This window comes from Spea bombifrons, chromosome 5 (genome assembly GCF_027358695.1).
Source record: "Spea bombifrons isolate aSpeBom1 chromosome 5, aSpeBom1.2.pri, whole genome shotgun sequence".
NCBI lineage: Eukaryota > Metazoa > Chordata > Amphibia > Anura > Pelobatidae > Spea > Spea bombifrons.
This window is the reverse complement of record NC_071091.1, coordinates 20361679-20381284: the sequence shown is the minus strand read 5'-3', so window position 1 is coordinate 20381284 and position 19606 is coordinate 20361679. Positions and strand designations below refer to the sequence as shown.

The window sequence follows — 19606 nt, the reverse complement described above, 5'->3', positions numbered from 1 at the left end:
AATGCTGATGGCACTTTGATCAGCAAGCTGGGCTCCATAGATGCCTCCTGTGTCTCTTCTCTCCTCCCGAGACCTTCCAACAGGTGTCGGCATTGACCCATTCTGAATGGCAATGACCTATCGCACATTCATGTTGCAACGATGTATTGGTGCTCACACCAAGCACCGTTACACCCAATCTGTCAATGATAAGCCAGCAATGCTAACAGCCTCTCATGAGACAGAACTGTTGAAAAAAAGGCAACCTCTCGCCTTTTTTGTGGATGTGCCTGTACATACACAGGGGAGTGCTTATGATGCATGGTGGGGCACCATGTAATATTTGGAATCTAATATATTAATAATGACCTTTCAAACTGCATATTTGTGCATAGCATAGAAAGGTAACTAGGTAAAGAGTTTTTTAGTTGCTTCTGTTCGTGACTCACATACGTGTATACAGTGTGGTTTCTGTTTTGAACAGGTGCCTGTGAAAGGTTACTGGGTGATTTCTTTAGCCCTCAAACAAACCATTCTAGTTCAACAACTGCTTGTGTGATCTCATGCTAAAATATGCCCTTGAAGGTTTTTTTTGTTTTTTTTTAATGGTCTTAAAATGTCGCTTAGTTACTGGTGTGTTTGCGTATCACTTTTGTAGAGAGCAAGAAATATTTTATCGTATTTAATCGTTGCAGACCTCAATATTAAAGGAATAGTTTACTGTCCTTGACAGCACTACTAAGAAAGAATGCACATTAAAGTACTCTGTGTATATAAAAGGTAGAAGCTGTTCCTTTGCTGCTACTTTGCTCCTCTTCCCTGGTCCAAGAACACTTGGCAGTGATTGACTGCTTGGGTAGAGCCTCAGCTGTAGTGCACTTTTTTTATTGAAATTTTGTAATTGTTTTTTTAGCTGGGTGTCTGTAATGAGAAGAGGCTGTGTAACGCTAAAAAAAATTCAGGTGCTTTTTTTTTGCTGAAAACAATTGATATCAATGTTATTTAATACAAAAAAAAATTTAGGAAAGCCCCTTTGAATGCTAGTGTTTCTTTGTGAAAGATGTACATCACAAAACACTTAAATCAGTAATAATAATAATATCTAGAAGTAAAATTGAGTAGCACCATTGCCACCATTTCTGTAGCTAGTCACCATCTAGGTGTTCATCCCTCAACTGCAGAGATGCATGTATCAGAAACATTAATTCAAAGAAAGTGGAATCAGCAGTTGTTTCTTCTGCTTACTTTTTTAATAAAAGTCAATAAAGCCTTGGGTGGGAGAGGGGGAACTTATTTCATTATTCACCGATTAAACAAACCATCAGTGGTGATATCACAATTTTGTGGGGGTTTGTTTTTAGGGCCATTGATACACAGCAACCATTCTGGTTTGTGGCTGAACCTCCTGAAGAGAGGTTTTTTTTTCTCAAGCCTTTAATAAAAGTAAAAGCATGTTTGGGTAACATATGTTATATATGTATTATATACACATTATTCTTCTGTGTACATACTGCTGGAGAACATAAAATTGCTTTTGTTTTTGTTTTGTTTTTTGCTCCATGTCTTTACGGATAGCGGGATTACCATGAACTCAGTCTTGGAGAATGAGGCGAGTTAGAAGGGAGGGTGAGAGGAAATAAAGATTAGGGTACTGGAAGCCAAAGGAAGATACCAGTTATTGACCAAGGGAAAAGGTGTAGATGGAGAATGAGCCATGAGAAACACCAACAGATAGCAGTAGGGGTTGAGGACCAAGTTTCAGTGAATGAGACACTAAAAGTACGGACAGAGAGGTAGGATTTGAGTCAGGAAAGAGCTGTGTCACGGATGCCATGGAGGGTTTGTAGAAGAAGTGGGTGGTCAACTGTGTCAAAGGCTACAGAGAGGTCTATGAGTATAATTAGTGACTTTTCTTTTAGCTGCAAGGAGAAAATTTAGTAAGGCAACCATTTTGTCCCATTTTGGTGTGTTACTTACTTTTAATAAAAGTGTGTGTTTTTTTTAAGGAGGGGGCTCATTTTCGGTTTCGGCCAAGTTACATAGTTATATAGGCTGAAAAAAGAGATGCGTCCATCAAGTCCTGAATTTTCGGTTTCGGTCCAGAATTTCGGTGCATCCCTAGGCCAAATACATCAGAGAAAAAAAAAAAAAGATTAAACATGTTGGTTAGGAATGGGGAAGGACACTATATAGGGATGGTGGGAGATGTGAAAGTGTGGGGTAAAGGGAAAGGTGGTGAGGTTGGAGGACGAGAGGACCTCAGAAACTTCAGTAGGGGTGACTGGACTGAAGCAGATGAGGGCGCCTTGTGACGAGGAGGCTGGTATCGAGGTACCATATGATTAACACCATGGAGGACGATGTTATCCTTGATGGTGTCTGTTTTCTTTTTTCAAGTAGATTGCTAGCCCTTGGGCAGAGATGTTCTTATGAACGTATACTATATGGAACACACACAGACAGGGTGACAATATGGCCAAGTATCAAATCCCCCTTTCTGGTATTCCAGCTCTAATGCTTCAAACGGGGCCAGTGAAATGGCTCTACATTTTCTTGAATGATCTGTTGCGTGGGTTATTTTTATTTTCCATGAAATCACAATAGAAACTGCCACGGACCTCTCTCTTCATTTGTTGTGTTTCCAAAAATGTTAATTCAGTATTTGGTTTTCCTTCAACTCCCAATATAGAATGTGGCTTGCAGAAGAATTATGTCGGAGAGTTAAAATAGTATTCAGTTCACAATAACAAGTAAAAAGTGGTTTTGTTGAAACCGATATTATAAAGTAATTCTAAACGTATCCATTTTCTTGCAATGAGTTCCTGAGAGAGCCTAGATGGTGTTACTTGCAGTGCCTAATCTCTATTGAAGCCTATGGGGTGCAGCGCGATGAAGGTTCCGAAAGTCTCATGATCAATGATCTCCTTTTATCTGTATGCCTGGTGTGTTCACTCAGTAGTCTCGGCCTCTATTCTTGCTTAATGCAAATAAATGCTATATTTTCACCTTGTCTTTCATATTCAATTGTCATGTACATTGCCAAGTGATTCCCACAGTCAGTGTGTTATTATGTGATATTTGCTTACTTGCAGGTCAGCCGTTCCGTATGGGGATGGGGAGGCCTTGGTGTTGTGCTGCTCTTGATAGGAATTGGACCTTTTTATTTATTTTATTATGCATTTTACATCATCTGCTTTGTGTTTGGGTAAGTATAACGTGAATGTTTTGCATGTTTTTTTTGCATTGTGTAAATGCAAGTTTGCTGATCAAACCTCTATATGTCCTAAACACAGTCACATATGATTAATATTTGAAATAGTAGTCTTGCTCCAAACCAGTTAATGAATAACTAATCCATATTGCTTTACAGTGCTATTTGCCACCGTCCTGATGTTTTCTGGTTTTGCATATTGGTCACATTTGAATGTTTCAGATAATCCAACTAATCTTAATATAGGACAAAGTGCGGCTTTCAAATGCTTGTTTCATTTATTGAAGGCGAAGCGTTACTCAAAACCTATATCACCCATGTGGAAAAGTGATTGCCCCCTTAACCTAATAACTGTTTGTACCACCCTTGGCGGCAACAACTGTAATCAATTGTTAGCGATAACTGTCAATTAGTCTTTTACATCGCTGTGAAGGAATCTTGGCCCACACTTTTTGGCAGAATTGTTTCAATTCAGCCACATTGGAGGGATTTCGAGCAGGGTTTTCTGCCTTTTAAGGTCAGCACACAGCATCAAATTAGGACTTTTACTTGGCCACCACAGAACCTTAATTTCAGAGGTGGACTTGTGTGCTTCAGGGAGTTCCACACCTGTAAATCCCTACTTTTTTGAATAGACCTAAAGGATAAGAATGTATGGATGGTTATATCGTGTAACAATAATGGAGAAGGTTGTTCAAGGTGTGTTGATTTTATGTGTTTAAACAGTTTGTGGCAAGATTGCAATTTATGTTGGCCAGCACCTTTGTCATATCAATCCTTTTAGAACTAATCTTGTTTTTAATGTAGAACTGGAAATTGTCTCCCCACTATGACATGCTGTATCTTCTGCAATTAATACCTTGCTTGCATTGAAAAGGTTAACCACATTATTAAATACTTGAATTCACTTGAAGTCTCTACTCCTTGTTGGGAACATTTTATTGCTGCTTGTTTGTGGTGCACAGTTGAGTTTATCGAACAATGTTAGAGCTTAAAATGTATGATGTGGAGCCGTCTACCAAACTGTCCAGGACTCGGTTTGACTTGAGACACCCTGGAAACGAGGACCTGCACCTTTATCAGTGGAGTATAAGTGGCATAATATCATTCGATATTTAAGGGACACTCCAGACATCACAAGCACTTTTTAATTGTCTTTTACAGAATCCTCCAAATCCTTTTCCCCACCCCATTGTGTTGGAAATGTGTTTGGTCAACCACATGATATACTCCTCTCCAGTCCTCTCCAGGTCTTGATTTTAATGGGAGCACATCCCATTCCTGCCACTGATTGACTGCTTCAAGCAGGGTAGCCCCTTCTGTATCAGTCAGTGCTTAGATAAAAATGATTTTTCATTTTGGAAGAATGCATGTAAAATTACTCAGAGTACTTTTTAATATCTGTTCTTCTATATTGAGGTGTCAGTGACATTAGACTGCCCCTTTAAATATCCCATGTGTTGGGAAATCCCATGTGTGTCTATAGATAAATAGCACACTGTATTTAGCTTTGTTCTTTACATACAACACTGTATATAGTCATGTAGTTTAGCTCCAGAACACTGTGTTTTTTTTCCCCATTTATTTGACAATTAAGCACACACTTAACATGATGTTATGGCTGGTCTTTATGGCAATGTTAATGAAGTCATCTCCTCTATATACTAAGAGAATATCTCTGGGTGCTTAAGACTGAGTCACTCTATTGTTTACCAAAAGACAGTCAGATAAGGGGTGGACCTGTAATGCATATCCATGATATAATATGCAACTGTTACATTTTGTGAAAATTAGAATTGCTTTAAAGTAGGAAACACATAATTAAAAACATAGTTTTTAAAGCAGTGATGACAAACACAAAACGTGAAGCACAAAACCGAGAATTCCAATGTACGTTTGACTTTAAATTAGTCAAAATGTTTTTTTTTGGAGGAAAGTACCCTGTAACCGAATGGCAACAATTTCATATTTATATTGTAGAAAATCCTATGTTTCAGAAATGATTCCGTTACTGTTACTCTTGGTATGTTCTGTTCTTCCATGCAATTATTTACGTGTATTTACAGTATAAGCCAGCAGTCTTAGATTGCTCCCCCCCTATATCTCTACCTTTGGGCCATCTTTGTATTCCTTTGCCTCAAACAATGGAGGGTAGTAGTAGGACAGACTTCTTCTATAAATGCAACATTCAATTTTTTTTTGTGTGTTTGGTGCTTTACTGATTGCAGCTTAATAAAGGAGAAGAACAATACCTTCTATAGTATGTACAGTAGTCAAACGTACATTGTGATCAGGGTACAATAGGTATGTTTACATTAGGTGAGGAGGTCCCTGCCCAGTTTATACTATAAGCAATTATAAAAATAAGAATATAATCCCCACTACTCCTAATAAATAATCACATTTTTGCCACATTCCTAATTTTTTATGAAAAATGTAATTGTTACCTATAGTCATGTGACACACAAAAAGGGAAGTGAGTCTCCCAGCAGACGTTTTCTAGGTTAACACAGTGGGAGAATTTACACATGTATGGGAATGCATATGGCTCCTGTAAGAAGAGACTGAACACTAATTAAGGTTTAAGTCTTAAAATCGGGGGGGGAAACAGGCAGACTAGACTATTGAATGCTTCTAATCTGCTGTCAAACTCTGCGTTTCCCTTTTCTTATACAAGAAAAAGTGAAGCAAGTGGAGGTCATTGAACTGTTTGAGCGTCTTCCGTAGGCTGAACCCAGCAAGCTGCAACAGCATACAGTTCAAACAATCCAGTAAAAACATTTTAAAAAAACCCCCAGTACTTTCACATAACATTTATTGTTACAAAGCTGGCCTATTTCCAGCGGTAAGGGATATTATTTACAAAGAGCGATTCTTTTGCAAAGTTGGTATCGTGATCAGTCAATTTGTTATGGCTAAAAAGGCACTTTTGCCAGAATCACTCTATTAAACTTCTATGTGTGTATATACCGTATTGGCTCGAATATAGGCCGCAAGTCTTTAAGTCTTTAAAGTGGGGGTGCGGCCTATATTCGGGGTCTAGCGCCCGACGCCCGAGACATGCAGTTCCGGGCGCCGGGCAGGCAGCAGGGTTAGGATACAGATCCCCCGCAGTGGTGCAGGGGACCTGTATCCTACTCTCTGATACGCTCAGACAGCCTCCCCTGCCAGCACTTCCCACGGGGGGAGGGCCGGCACGGGAGGTTGTCGAAGCGCATCGTGTAGACGTTCACCGGCAGCAGCGATGCGCGTAAACAGCCTCCGCTGCCGGCACGTCTGCACAATGTGCTTTAACAATCTCCCTTGCCGGGAATTCCCACGGGGGGAGTCCCGGCAAGGGAGATTGTTAAAGCACATCGTGCCGGCAGCGGAGGTTGTTTACGCGCATCGCCACAGCCAGTGAACGTCCGCATGATGCGTTTTACCTCTGCCCCCAAGACTTACCAGAGCAGACTCCCGGGTGTCTTGCGGGGCCAGCGGGGGACACCTACGCAATACGCGTATACAACTTCCGGTGCCGGCACATCCGGTGAGTCCCGGCACCGGAAGTTGTATACGCGTATTGCGTAGGTGTCCCCGCCGGCCCCGCAAGACACCCGGGAGTCTGCTCTGGTAAGTCGGGGGGGGGCAGAGTGGCAGCATATCTCGGGGGGGAGGAGGACAGTGGCAGCATATCTCGGGGGGGGCAGTGGCAGCATATCTCGGGGGGGGGACAGTGGTAGCATATCTCGGGGGGGGACAGTGGCAGCATGTCTATTAAAAAAAATTTCTTTAAAAAAGCATATATATATATAATGTGTGTGTGTGTATTTATATTCCTTTCTAGGGGAGGGCCGGCACGGGAGGTTGTCTAAGCGCATCGTGTAGACGTTCACCGGCAGCAGCGATGCGCGTAAACAGCCTCCGCTGCCGGCACGTCTGCACAATGTGCTTTAACAATCTCCCTTGCCGGGAATTCCCACGGGGGGAGTCCCGGCAAGGGAGATTGTTAAAGCACATCGTGCCGGCAGCGGAGGTTGTTTACGCGCATCGCCACAGCCAGTGAACGTCCGCATGATGCGTTTTACCTCTGCCCCCAAGACTTACCAGAGCAGACTCCCGGGTGTCTTGCGGGGCCAGCGGGGGACACCTACGCAATACGCGTATACAACTTCCGGTGCCGGCACATCCGGTGAGTCCCGGCACCGGAAGTTGTATACGCGTATTGCGTAGGTGTCCCCGCCGGCCCCGCAAGACACCCGGGAGTCTGCTCTGGTAAGTCGGGGGGGGGCAGAGTGGCAGCATATCTCGGGGGGGAGGAGGACAGTGGCAGCATATCTCGGGGGGGGCAGTGGCAGCATATCTCGGGGGGGGGACAGTGGTAGCATATCTCGGGGGGGGACAGTGGCAGCATGTCTATTAAAAAAAATTTCTTTAAAAAAGCATATATATATATAATGTGTGTGTGTGTATTTATATTCCTTTCTAGCATTATTTATGGTAAATGCATTTTATTTTGTTTTGCCCAGGGGATTTCTAGTTGTTATGCTGTTTGGAAAGACAAACTCTGAGAGGTACCTTGAAAGGTGTGAACACTCATTTCTTCCTCCAACATCTGTTGGAATCTCAAGGGTAAGTTTTCATGAACGTAATCATGGTGCTGCATACCCTAACACACATCTTACTGCAGCTGCCATGCATGGTATTGTGGGTTCTTTTAACCATTTAAGGTCCAGGAGATATACAGTGCACTCTCATTTTTTGTATTTTGTCTCATGACATCTTATTATGTTGTGAATCTTAACATCACCAACTTTTTGTTTTGTAACCTGAGCTTTACGGGTAGGAAGAGCTGACCCTGCACAGTACTCGGTTAAGATGAAACTCCAGCCATCACATTCACTTTAGTGCAGATGTAGCGGTGTGATCCCTTTAAATGTTTGACGCCCCTCTTGCAAATGTGTGTGGGGGGGGCGGATTCTGCATTTCCCCCATCCACCAGTTATATGCTGTGCAGGGGCTGCAGCTTCTACCTCAGATAAGCCCTTTATTATGTTTTGAGGAATGAATGGTAAAGAATTTACACAGTACTTTAATATACCTTCTTTAGTGGGGATGTTGGTAAACTGCCCCTTCAGATCAGAATCATTTTTATAGAAGTCATCTCCTCGATTAATGAGATCTAGCTGTAGGAACGCTGACAATATTATTTTTTTACTTTGGTCCGTTCAGTTTTACTCTGTTCCTTCTGTTTAATGATTTTACAAGTGTAGCGTATTGCAGTGTACTTTATTGTTTCAATTGGAAATGCTCTCCATGACATCCTGTACTTTAAAACAAGAGAAACCTTAATGTGTCCTTTCTGGGGAAATAAATATTCTAGAAGCTGTAGTGTTGGGATGATTATGGTCGGTTTAAATCGTTAACCCAAGATATATACACATTTTTCCCTTGCCATTCCAGGTGGCACATGAGAAGAAGGCTCCGCCTACCAGGTAGGGCAGGAAACACTATAAAAAAAGGAGACCTCCCCCTTCCTCCCCAGTGTTGTTTCCTGCCCTACTCAGGTAGCGGTTAGGCTGTAGCTTACCTTTTCTCTTCTTTTTTGTTTTCTTGGAGCCCCGGGGGGGCGTCCTTTCTCTCCGATCCCCGATAGTGATCCCGGTGGATCCAGGAGGCTGTAACTCCGCGGTCCTCGCGGTTACTCGAGGCTCAGTCCTCGTTATATGCTGCCCACAGCCCAGGGGGCTCACTGGGACGTGCATCCCCGGGCTCCGGTTCTCTCCGTCCCGGGGAGGAGGAATCCTCAGCGTGAGGCACGGCAGGAGAGCGCTCCGGAGGCGCTGCGAGCGGGACTCTATAGCCGGCTGTGCCGGTTTCACGGCACCCGTTTTTTCATTATTCTCCTATCTGCATTACTTCCGGCACTGCGTCCGGGGTCACGAGAGGTCAATTGACGGGGAATTTCCGGATGTGACGTTTTCCGGGCCTGGGCGCCTAAATGCCTCTATAAAAACGCCAGAATGGGTGAGATCTTTCCTTGCTCTCGTTCCTGTGCTGTTTTATTGCATTTTCTACTCCTTTTTTGTGCCTGCCTGTGCCTGAGGATTGTATATTGCCTTTTTCAAGTAGGTGTTTCCCTCCTGGGTTGTAAGGAGATTTCCATTGCCTATTTCCATTGCTTTCTGTGGTCTCATCTTTGTGTTTTTTCTCCTCAGTCATGTCAGACAAAATCCAGACATCCCTCCTGAGGCCTCCCCACATAGGAAGTCTGTGGGAAAAACGAAACACAAAGCCTGCTCTTCCTGTAAAAAGACCCTACATGACCCTACGGCCAAAATGTGCAGCTCCTGCTCTCGGCCTAAAGACGTTTCCGCAACAGAATTTACCTCCTGGTTGAAGGGAGAACTTCAGTCTACCTTTGACTGTTTTCGGGCCATGGCAAGCTCCACTCAGGCCCCGGTGCCTCAGCATCAACTTTACCAGCAGGGTCCACCAAATGTTCTTCCAGATACCCTGGAAGATTATTCGGCTCCTTTTTCGGAATTCGACTACCAGTCGAATGACCCCCAGTCTTCGGATGAGGAGGGGGAAATTAAGGAGGAAACCTTTTTCTTCCCAGTCGAAGAAACAGGGAAGCTCATCTCTGCAGTCAGATCCACTTTGAATCTACAGGATGACATACCAGTCTCAAAACCGGATCCTTTTCAGGGTCACTCTAGGAAACCGCAGACCTTTCCAGTTCACGATTCACTTTCAGCAATAATCACGGAGCAGTGGAGATATCCTCACCGGAGATTCTTCACGTCTTCCAGAATAAAAAAGCTGTTCCCTTTTGATGGTAAGAATTCTGATGCCTGGGAAGTTCCGAAAGTGGACACCGCAGTAGCCAAGGCCACGAAGAAAACAGCCATTCCGATGGAGGACGCGTCCCATTTCAAAGACCCCATGGACCGGCGGGCTGAGAATGCCGCCAAGAGGGCTTTTGAAGCAGCAGCGGCGAACTTTCGTCCAGCCATTGCAATAGCGTCAACTTCTAGAGCCATTAAGATCTGGCTTCAACAAGCGGTGGAAGACCTGGCATCTATTCCAGGAACTGAGCAGGTCGCAAGAAACCTGTCCGACACCTGCTTAGCAATTGACTTCATCTCCGATGCCTCCATTGAATCTGTCCGTGCATCTGCTAAAGCTACGGCACTTTCAGCGGTTTCTAGACGAGCGCTCTGGCTTAAGTCGTGGTCTGCAGATAATGCCTCAAAACACAAGCTGTGCAGCATTCCGTTCCAGGGGAATCACCTCTTCGGCAGCGACCTCGACATGATTCTAGAATCCACCACGGGCGACAAGCACTGGTTACCTCAGAGGAAAGGACCACCTCGTTTCAGGTCTAATTATTATAGAGCTCCAAGAGACAGGGAGTTCTACAGGCCCTCTACCTCCAATCAAGACTACCAGTCCTTTCGGGGTAAACCCTACGCAAAAGGTAGATTTCAGAGAGGAAGAGGCAGAGGCAGGGACGGTAAATCAGGAAGGTTCTGACGCCAGCAGGCTTCAAGTAGGGGGCAGGTTAACCGGGTTCTTTCATGCCTGGGAAGAGATCACCTCAGACCCCTGGGTCCTTCGCATCATCTATCAAGGCTATGCACTGGAGTTTACTCACCTACCTGCCCAGAAATTTCTGCTGTCCATGCCTCCCGCAGATCCTTGGGAAAGAGCGGGATTTTTCTCCACACTCAACAACTTAATTCACGAAAGGGCTCTAGTCCCGGTACCTCATCTAGAAATAGGAGAGGGAACCTATTCCCACGTCTTTGTCGTGCCAAAACCATCCGGGAAATTCAGATTAATAATCAACCTACAGTTGGTAAATGCCTGTATAAAATACAACAAGTTTCGGATGGAATCCCTGAAGTCCGCCACAGAGATTATTTCATCGGGGGACTTCATGGTCACTATAGACCTTCGGGATGCCTATCTACATGTCCTCATCAGGGAAGACCACCAGAGATTCCTCCGTCTGGCCGTTACACTGCCTCAAGGTGTTCGTCATCTTCAGTTTCGGGCCCTTCCTTTTGGAATTGCTTCAGCACCACGGATCTTCACGAAACTCATGTCAGTGGTCGTGGCCTTCCTGAGGCAAAGAGGCATCAAAGTGGTCCCATACCTGGACGATTGGCATCAGCATCATTGCTCCAATCCCATCTAGAGTTTTCCCTCAGGACTCTCCACAACCTGGGATGGTTGGTGAACTCTCTAAAGTCAAAGTTACTCCCAAACAGACGTCGGACCTTTCTGGGAATGATCCTCGATTCAGAAGTACAGAAGACGTTTCTCCCGCAGGACAAAATCCTAAGATTACGGGAGTTCACACAGGCGGTCCTACAGAGCAAGTCAGTGTCCCTCAGATCCGTCATGTCTTTGCTCGGTCTAATGACCTCCTCCATCTCGGCGGTTCCCTGGGCACTGGCTCACGCAAGACCTCTTCAGCAGTTTTTACTGGATCACTGGGACCGCTCCAGGACGTCCCTATACAAGAAGGTCCGGCTTTCTCCCTTCTTTCGGGAGTCACTCCATTGGTGGCTGTCAGCCAAGAAGCTTTCACAGGGACTCCCTTGGCAGACAAGAGATTGGGTGGTAATCTCCACCGACGCCAGTTTGACAGGCTGGGGTGCTGTCATGGGAAGCCTTATTACCCAGGGAACCTGGTCTCCTCAAGAATCAAGCCTGCACATCAATCTTCTAGAACTGCTGGCGGTCTGGAGGGCTCTAAGGTTCTGGTCTCCAATCCTGCGGCACAAGTCCATCAGGATCCTTTCGGACAACGTCACCGTGGTGGCCTACCTTTCCAAGCAGGGTGGCACCAGAAGCAGACGCCTGCAGACCCTGACTGCTCAGATCTGCCGATGGGCGGAGTTCAGTCGCTGTACTCTCTCCGCGGTCCATATCAAGGGTTCACTGAATCAGGAGGCGGATTACCTCAGCAGGAACTCAGTACCTCCGGGAGAATGGTCCTTAAACAAAAGGGTCTTCGCCTTCATCACAAAGAAATGGGGTACTCCCCAGATAGACCTGATGGCCACGCATCTGAACACTCAGGTAAAGGAGTTTTTCTCTCTTTCACCAGTCGGCCGTCCCCGAGGCCTGGAAGCACTCTCGCAGACCTGGGAGTTCGATCTCGCATACGTTTTTCCTCCACTTCCCCTAATCTCCAGAGTGCTCCGGAAGATTCGGGAAAATCCTCAAAAAGTCATCCTGGTTGTTCCTTTCTGGCCTCGAAGAATTTGGTTCTCGGACCTTACCACCTTGTCCATAGACAAACCCATGCTTCTTCCTCAGGTGAAGGATCTTCTCGTTCAAGGTCCTGTTCTCCACCCAGATCCCTCCCGATTCAACCTCTCCGCATGGCTTCTGAAAGGGAGATCCTGACCTCTAAAGGATTAGCTGCACCAGTGGTGAACACCATTCTCTCCAGCCGCAAAAATTCTACGACCGCCAAGTACCAGAAGGTTTGGGAAACATTCATCGCCTGGTGCAATGTGCACGAAGTATCCTCTCCATCTATCCGTGAGGTGCTGCGCTTTTTTCAAGATGGCTTTGATAAAGGATTCCAACCTGCTACTATCAAGGTCCAGATCTCGGCACTGAGCAACTTCTTGGACTTCCATCTGGCTTCCCATCCTTGGATCTCCAGATTTTCTAAGGGAATGTGTAGACTTCGCCCTAGGCTCCGTCCGTCGGTCCCGCCTTGGGACCTTAACCTTGTGTTGCACCAACTCACCACTTCTCCCTTCGAGCCTCTAGAGGATACCTCTCTAAAGCTGCTCACCTACAAGGTTGTCCTCCTAGTAGCCCTCACTTCTGCTAGTAGGGTGAGCGAGCTCCAGGCTCTCTCCAGAGTAGAACCTTTTCTCAGGATTCTGCCGGACTGCATTATCCTTCGTTTGCCACCGGAGTTTCTCCCTAAAGTAGTCTCTCCTTTCCATTCGGATCAGGAGATCGTCCTGCCTACTCTCTGTCCGGATCCCAAGAATCCCAAAGAACTGGAACTCCACTCGCTAGACCTGCGGAGATGTATCCTGTCTTATCTCTCACGTACGTCTGCCTGGAAGAAATCCGATTCTCTCTTTCTGTCCTTTGCGGGGGCTTCCGTGAGCCGCTGGCTTAAAGACGCAATCACTTTATGTTACGTCTCCGCGGGAAGAGCACCTCCCTCCGGCCTGAAGGCTCACTCGACCAGATCCGTCTCGACTTCCTGGGCTGAACTCTCCGGGGTGTCTCCGTCTCTCATTTGTAAGGCTGCGACCTGGAGGTCGATTCATACGTTCGTAAGGCACTACAGGCTGAATCTTCATCTCTCAGACGAGTCTCAATTTGGTCGTCGTGTCCTACAGACTGGAATCCTTCCCTCCCTATCTTGCTAATTCTTCTCATGTGCCACCTGGAATGGCAAGGGAAAGAAAGAATTCTTACCTGGGAATTCCTTTTCCTTGTCCATTTCCAAGGTGGCACACTTTTTCTCCCACCCATTAAATTTACTTTCTTTGGCTTTTATTTGTCTGAGTCTTTCTTTTTAACCACACTGGGGAGGAAGGGGGAGGTCTCCTTTTTTTATAGTGTTTCCTGCCCTACCTGGTAGGCGGAGCCTTCTTCTCATGTGCCACCTTGGAAATGGACAAGGAAAAGGAATTCCCAGGTAAGAATTCTTTCTTTCTCTAATATTTTGGAAACCGTTCACATCTTAACTAGCACTAAATATATTACAAATTGTTTTTATTGACCTCTTTTTCATTTTTTGTCAGTGTCTGGAGGAAATGAAACGTGAAGCTGGACCTATTAAAATTGACCGAAGGGTTACAGGGGCCAGTATGATCGATGAACCCCTACAGCAGGTTAGTGCTTAATAGGTTACAATTATTCATTGATTCATATTATGAGAACATAATAAAATGCAGTGCTTGTAGAGATATGACCTAACATTGAAGTTAGATCTGAAAGGTACACTTTATTTTCTAACTTGTTAACGCAGGGCTCGACAAATCCCAGGTCGCCATGGCGACTCAGAATTTTGTCCTGGCGCCTAGGTGTTTGTCAGCCTGTGATCGCGGGGGGGCACAGCCACTCAGAGCCCGAGCCTGAGATCACTCCCACGGAGTGATCCTGTAGGCTGAAACCGCGATTGCATGAAAACCTGCAATCGCGTTTTCAGCTGCCACAGGCAGCTTCAGGAAAGGGGGTTGAGTGTTGATTGGGTCCCCACACAAGTGTGAGGACCTGACATAACACCCCCCTGCTGCCTGATCGCTCCATGAGAGCGAAAGTGCAGCGTTAACCCCTTCAATGATCGCGGCATTTTAGGGGTTAATTCCTGTTTTGTACGGGGCTCTGCTGCTGGTGGTCTGCCTGGAAGCCCAGGCAGGCCAACAACAGCAAAAACGAGCCCCCACAAGCCCTGTGATGACTCCTGTAGGCATGGAAGCCTACAGCAGTCATCAAAGAGACTCCCCCCTCCAATGGCTGGTCTATAGACCAGCAATTGCATCCCAGCTGCCAGAGGCAGCTTCAGGGACAGGGGGAGAGGGTTCTTTGGTCTCCACGTGAGTGTAGAGACCAGCCCCAACACCCCCCCTGCTGCCTGATCGCTCCATGAGAGCGACAATGCAGCGTTAACCCCTTCAATTCCACAATTGTGTATAACACATTCGTGGCATTGCAGAGGTTAACATTTGTCCCCACAAGCTTGTGGGGACTAAATATCAGTCAATGCTGTGCTCCAATGGAACATCAGCATTGAAAGCGTTAAAAAAAAAAATAAACAACAAAAACCAGCACTGACCTGAAAGTCCAGGGTGCTTCCAGGTCAAATGCTGTGATTTTAGTAAGTGGGCTGATAATGATCAGATCACTCCTAACCAACTGTTAGTTGAAAAAAATATCCTGGCTCCTAACTTTTTTTAGCTGGCGCCTAGATTCACAACAAATTTGTCAAGCCCTGTGCTAACGTTACTATGCCTGGTTAGTGTGTCTGAAATATTAAAACTACTATGGAAATAACAGCACATAAAAAGAAAATAAAAAGAAAATAAAAGATATAAAAGAAAATAAAAAGTGACGTGATCCAGTAGTGTTCAGAACCTTGTGATGCCATGTTGCACTAATCTCAGGACACTGATAGTCATAGCTTCTGAATGCTACTGCTGAGACCTACATTTTTAGGACTACTTCTTTATGATCTGTATGGGAAGCACCCGTTCCACCTGCTGTTTTTGTCTTGACTCCTAAATGTTATATTGTTCATCTGAGGTATATGCGTCATTTCATTCATAAGGCGAAGCCATGCAAAGTGGTTTCTTCATTAAACAGTCAGATCCTGTGTTAATGATTCACTTAGCAAGGTCTCCCTTTATAGATATGACATTCGTGCTTTTGCTTTGTGGTTTTGGTTAGTTAAACCTTTTGAAGTGGTATTAGCCCTTGATGTCCGGTTTTATAATACTTATATTCCTTTTTATTAGCACTTTACACTATTGGTTAAAACTTGTCTATATAACCTGAAATGCTAGTGAAAATAATTGTGCATATATAAACTGTGTGAATGGTAAATGATTTAATGTCTGTGTGTAATATATACTATAAAGTAACAAAATATATATGTTAATAGTTTATTTATCATTAAACAGAATACATAGTGAATGAACAAAAGAAAAATCAAAATTAAATCAATATTTGGTGTGACCACCCTTTGCCTTCACAATAGCATCAATTCTTCTAGGCCATTTTTCTGCACCTCAGTTCCTGTGTTTTTGTGAATATTTGAGTCACTTGGCCTTGTTACCGTGTCAGAGGTATGGCTTTTTGGCAGCATGTCTTCCATAAAGACCACTTCTGGCCAGACTTTTTGGACAGTAGATGGGTGTACCAGGGTCCCTCTCTTTTCTGCCAACGCTGAGCTGATGGCACTGCTAGACATCGGATTGCAAAGAGAAGTGAGCATGGTGTGTCTTTCATCTGCTCGGTTCCCTTAGCAGAACCACTGCATCTTCAGTCCTCAACATTGCCCATATTTTTTCTTCTTCTTGTTGCTGTGCTCAGTCTTGCCAATGTGTATGACTTTTGAGGTTAAACTGTCTTTAACAACTTCTTTTTAGTTTGGCTGTTCCTCACTCAGTTTTGTTCCTACACAGCTGTTTCTGTTTCAGTTAAAGATTGTATTTCAACCTACATGCTAAGTTGATGATCATTAGCGTCTGTTTGTTATAATTGGTTAATCATAAATCTAAATATATGCCTACAAAATCCCTGACTTTGTGCAAGTGTACCTAGAAGAATTGATGCTGCTTTGAAGGCAAATGTTGGTCACAGCAGATAGTGATTGGACATCTTTTTCTTCAGTTCACTCACTTTACATTTTGTTAAATGATGAAAAATAGCCATCAACATGTCTATTTTTGAAAGTATTCTTAGTTGAAAGCATTTGTTTACACCTGCCTAAAACATTTGTATACATAAGTCACAATTGTTGAGGCGCTCCTAAAAGGAAAAGCCCGGAATTGTCATTTCACCAACAAACACATGGGTTTTGTGAATAATTTCCTAAATAGGAGGATTAGGAGACACTATCTTGAGGTCAATGCCCAATGTTTAAAAACGATACAAAGAAAAACATTAATATTAATAGAACAGACTTGTCGTCTTAACCACCCTGCTGCACATTGTATATTATATCGGCAAAATTAATTTTAATGTCAAATTACTAACTTAGAAGTGTATAACGGCAGATTACTGCTACCGATACGTTCTCCAATTATATTTCATATATAAGTAGACATTTTGAGTCACTTTTGTGTTGTATGTGTGAACCGCTGGCTTTATGTAGGAATGTATCCGTTGTCTGTAGAAGGGCTAATGTTTACATGTATGTTTTGGCTTTAGGTAATACAGTTTTCCTTGAGAGATTATGTCCAGTATTGGTATTATACACTGAGTGAGGACGAATCTTTTCTCCTTGAAATCAGGCAAACTGTACAGAAAGCACTTGTTCAGTTTTCTACTCGGTAAGTTAATATCAGCTGCTTTTATTGTATGTAATATAGAAATTTGGAATTGCTCTCGCTGTATTAAATAGCCCTTTTTATACCCCCCTCCCCCCATAAGGTCAAAAGAAATAGATTGGCAACCTTATTTTACTACACGTTTGGTGGATGATTTTGCCACACACCTTCGAGTTTTTAGAAAAGCCCAGCTACGCATGGCTGAAAAGGAAGAGCAAAAGAAAGGTACATTTCCTTTTACTAACCAAGACGTAGCCTACTCAACATTGTATGAATCTACTGTTGTCTCATAATTTGAAAGCCCATATATGCTTGATATGACCCAGCTTGTTTCCCTTCTGTATTTTGCAGATGTGACCGAAGATTTAGTAGATACCTTTTTTGAAGTGGAAATTGAGATGGAAAAAACAGTTTGCCGGGATCTCGTCTGCACGTCTTCCAAAGACGAAGAAGGTTGTATGAAACCAGGTGGCTCTGGGCATAGAACGCTAATACTGATTACATATCTGTGTTACTGAAGGTGGAAGTGACAGCTTTTTGCATGTATTTTTAGGTTTCCTAAAGGATTTGTGTGAAGTTTTACTGTATCTATTGCTACCTCCTGGAGACTTCCAAAATAAGATCATGCGATACTTTGTGAGGGTAAGACTATCGCAGTGCTGTCCAAATTTTTTGGGGTGAGCCAAGAGTCATTTTAATTTCATATTTTAGTGACTATTGAATAATGTAATAACCTGAGAGGCTAAGGAAAAGTAAACAAGGAACAGCCAGTTAGTGAGTAGGCCAAGTTAAAAGGTTCTTAAGATTGCCCTGTACTGTTGTATATTATTCATCGCATGTACCGTACTTTGTATGCTCATAGAATTTTATGTTGAGTGAGGGCAGGACTATATTTTAAATTTAGCGGGATGAAACATGGAAAAATGCTGCACCGGGAATTACTGTGGACATCATGCTGCTTCCCCGTTAACTCCCTCGGGAGCATTGATGAATCCAACATGTGTTGTGACATCGCAAGCAATCCCGTGATATCTACTTCACCATACAGGCAATGCAAATGATGACAGAAACTGAGCTCATTTCCCTGGGGCTGTAATTTTGAAACTCCTGTGAAAGTTTTTGTATTTATTTTGTTTTTCCTGTGCATCTCATTTAGGAAGTCCTTTCAAAAGGAATTCTTCTTCCGTTAATAAATCAACTCAGTGATCCTGATTATATTAATCAATATATCATTTGGATGGTGAGTAAACGAAAGCACCACTCGCTGTGCTTTGAGAAAGAGTCATCATACGTAGACAATTGTGTTTTTTGTCCCCTGTTCACACGTGAATCATGAGTGCACATTATAAGCGGTTATGTTTTCCGTGCTTAGCTTAGGCAATGAAATGGAGTGAAGGGATACAGAACGTAACCAGCAAGCGAGTACGGGTAAATAATGCTGACGAAAGAGGAAGGCATATACAGTTACAGTTAAAGGGGTGAAGAAGAAAGGAAGTGAACTGGGAAATGGAAACGTTATTTCGTACGTAACACAATTTCCTCATACCTCCCTTGTTGATTAGTGAAGGAATTTGACAAGTTCTATAGAGTTCAGATTTTTGCCCTTCATTTCCCTTTCGATGTTTGTGCTGGAAAATCATTTTATTGACCAATGATGCAGGCTGGTAAAATATCTGCTCTTATCGCTGCAGAAGAAGCCATAAAACCTGGTTAGAATAATGATACTGTATAAAATGAATATACTTTGGGGTTTTATGGCACAAGATAGGACAGGCGGGGTTTTGTGTTGGCTAGTTAACCTGGGGATTATGGAAGCTCAGGAAATATAAGGAGGCATAAATAATGGGTCCATGAAACTATATTAATGTTTTTTTAAGGTATTGCACTTTAAGATCCCCCCTGGACCCAAATAATTGTGGAACTTGAATGAGAGGATCCAAGATTTACCATCTATTTAAGTGTTTCAGTTCACTCTTATACCTAATAAGGAAAACGGCTATATTTGTAATGGCTTAAGAAAAGATGGATCTTTATTTGTGGGTGATACGGGTTTATTGTGCCAACGTAGAAAAAGCTGCAGTCACGTTATAAATGGGCATTATATCCTCGCTGATGAGCACTGTTTCTTGGGGGTTTGATACAATTATATTCTATTGTATTTACTTCAGACCAGAACTTTGGATTGATGGCCTGCTTTGTTTCTTTCATCTTATTTTGCTTAGTTAGTAGGAGTGGTCTTTACTAAATAGGTTTATTCCCTGTTACCTAATCATGATACTGTTATGTTTTATGTCAGAATTGGTTTCTGGGATAGATATTTTTTTTTTTGTATGACGTTACATTTTTGGTCTCTTTGAGAATAATTTTGTTAAGAGCTTTGTTTACTAAA

The 19606-nt window shown here is 43.6% G+C and overlaps 1 protein-coding gene across 1 annotated transcript in view; it reads left to right on the top strand.

Annotated features, from left to right (window-relative positions):
• The window catches only part of SNX13 (sorting nexin 13), a 53319-nt gene that overhangs the window by 11287 nt on the left and 22426 nt on the right, over positions 1-19606 (top strand). The window contains exons 2-9 of the mRNA XM_053466462.1: positions 3072-3184; positions 7699-7801; positions 13969-14058; positions 17099-17220; positions 17321-17442; positions 17569-17670; positions 17771-17859; positions 18374-18457. Of these exons, the coding sequence (XP_053322437.1) occupies positions 3072-3184; positions 7699-7801; positions 13969-14058; positions 17099-17220; positions 17321-17442; positions 17569-17670; positions 17771-17859; positions 18374-18457 (825 nt within the window). The remainder of the gene's footprint in view (positions 1-3071; positions 3185-7698; positions 7802-13968; positions 14059-17098; positions 17221-17320; positions 17443-17568; positions 17671-17770; positions 17860-18373; positions 18458-19606) is intronic.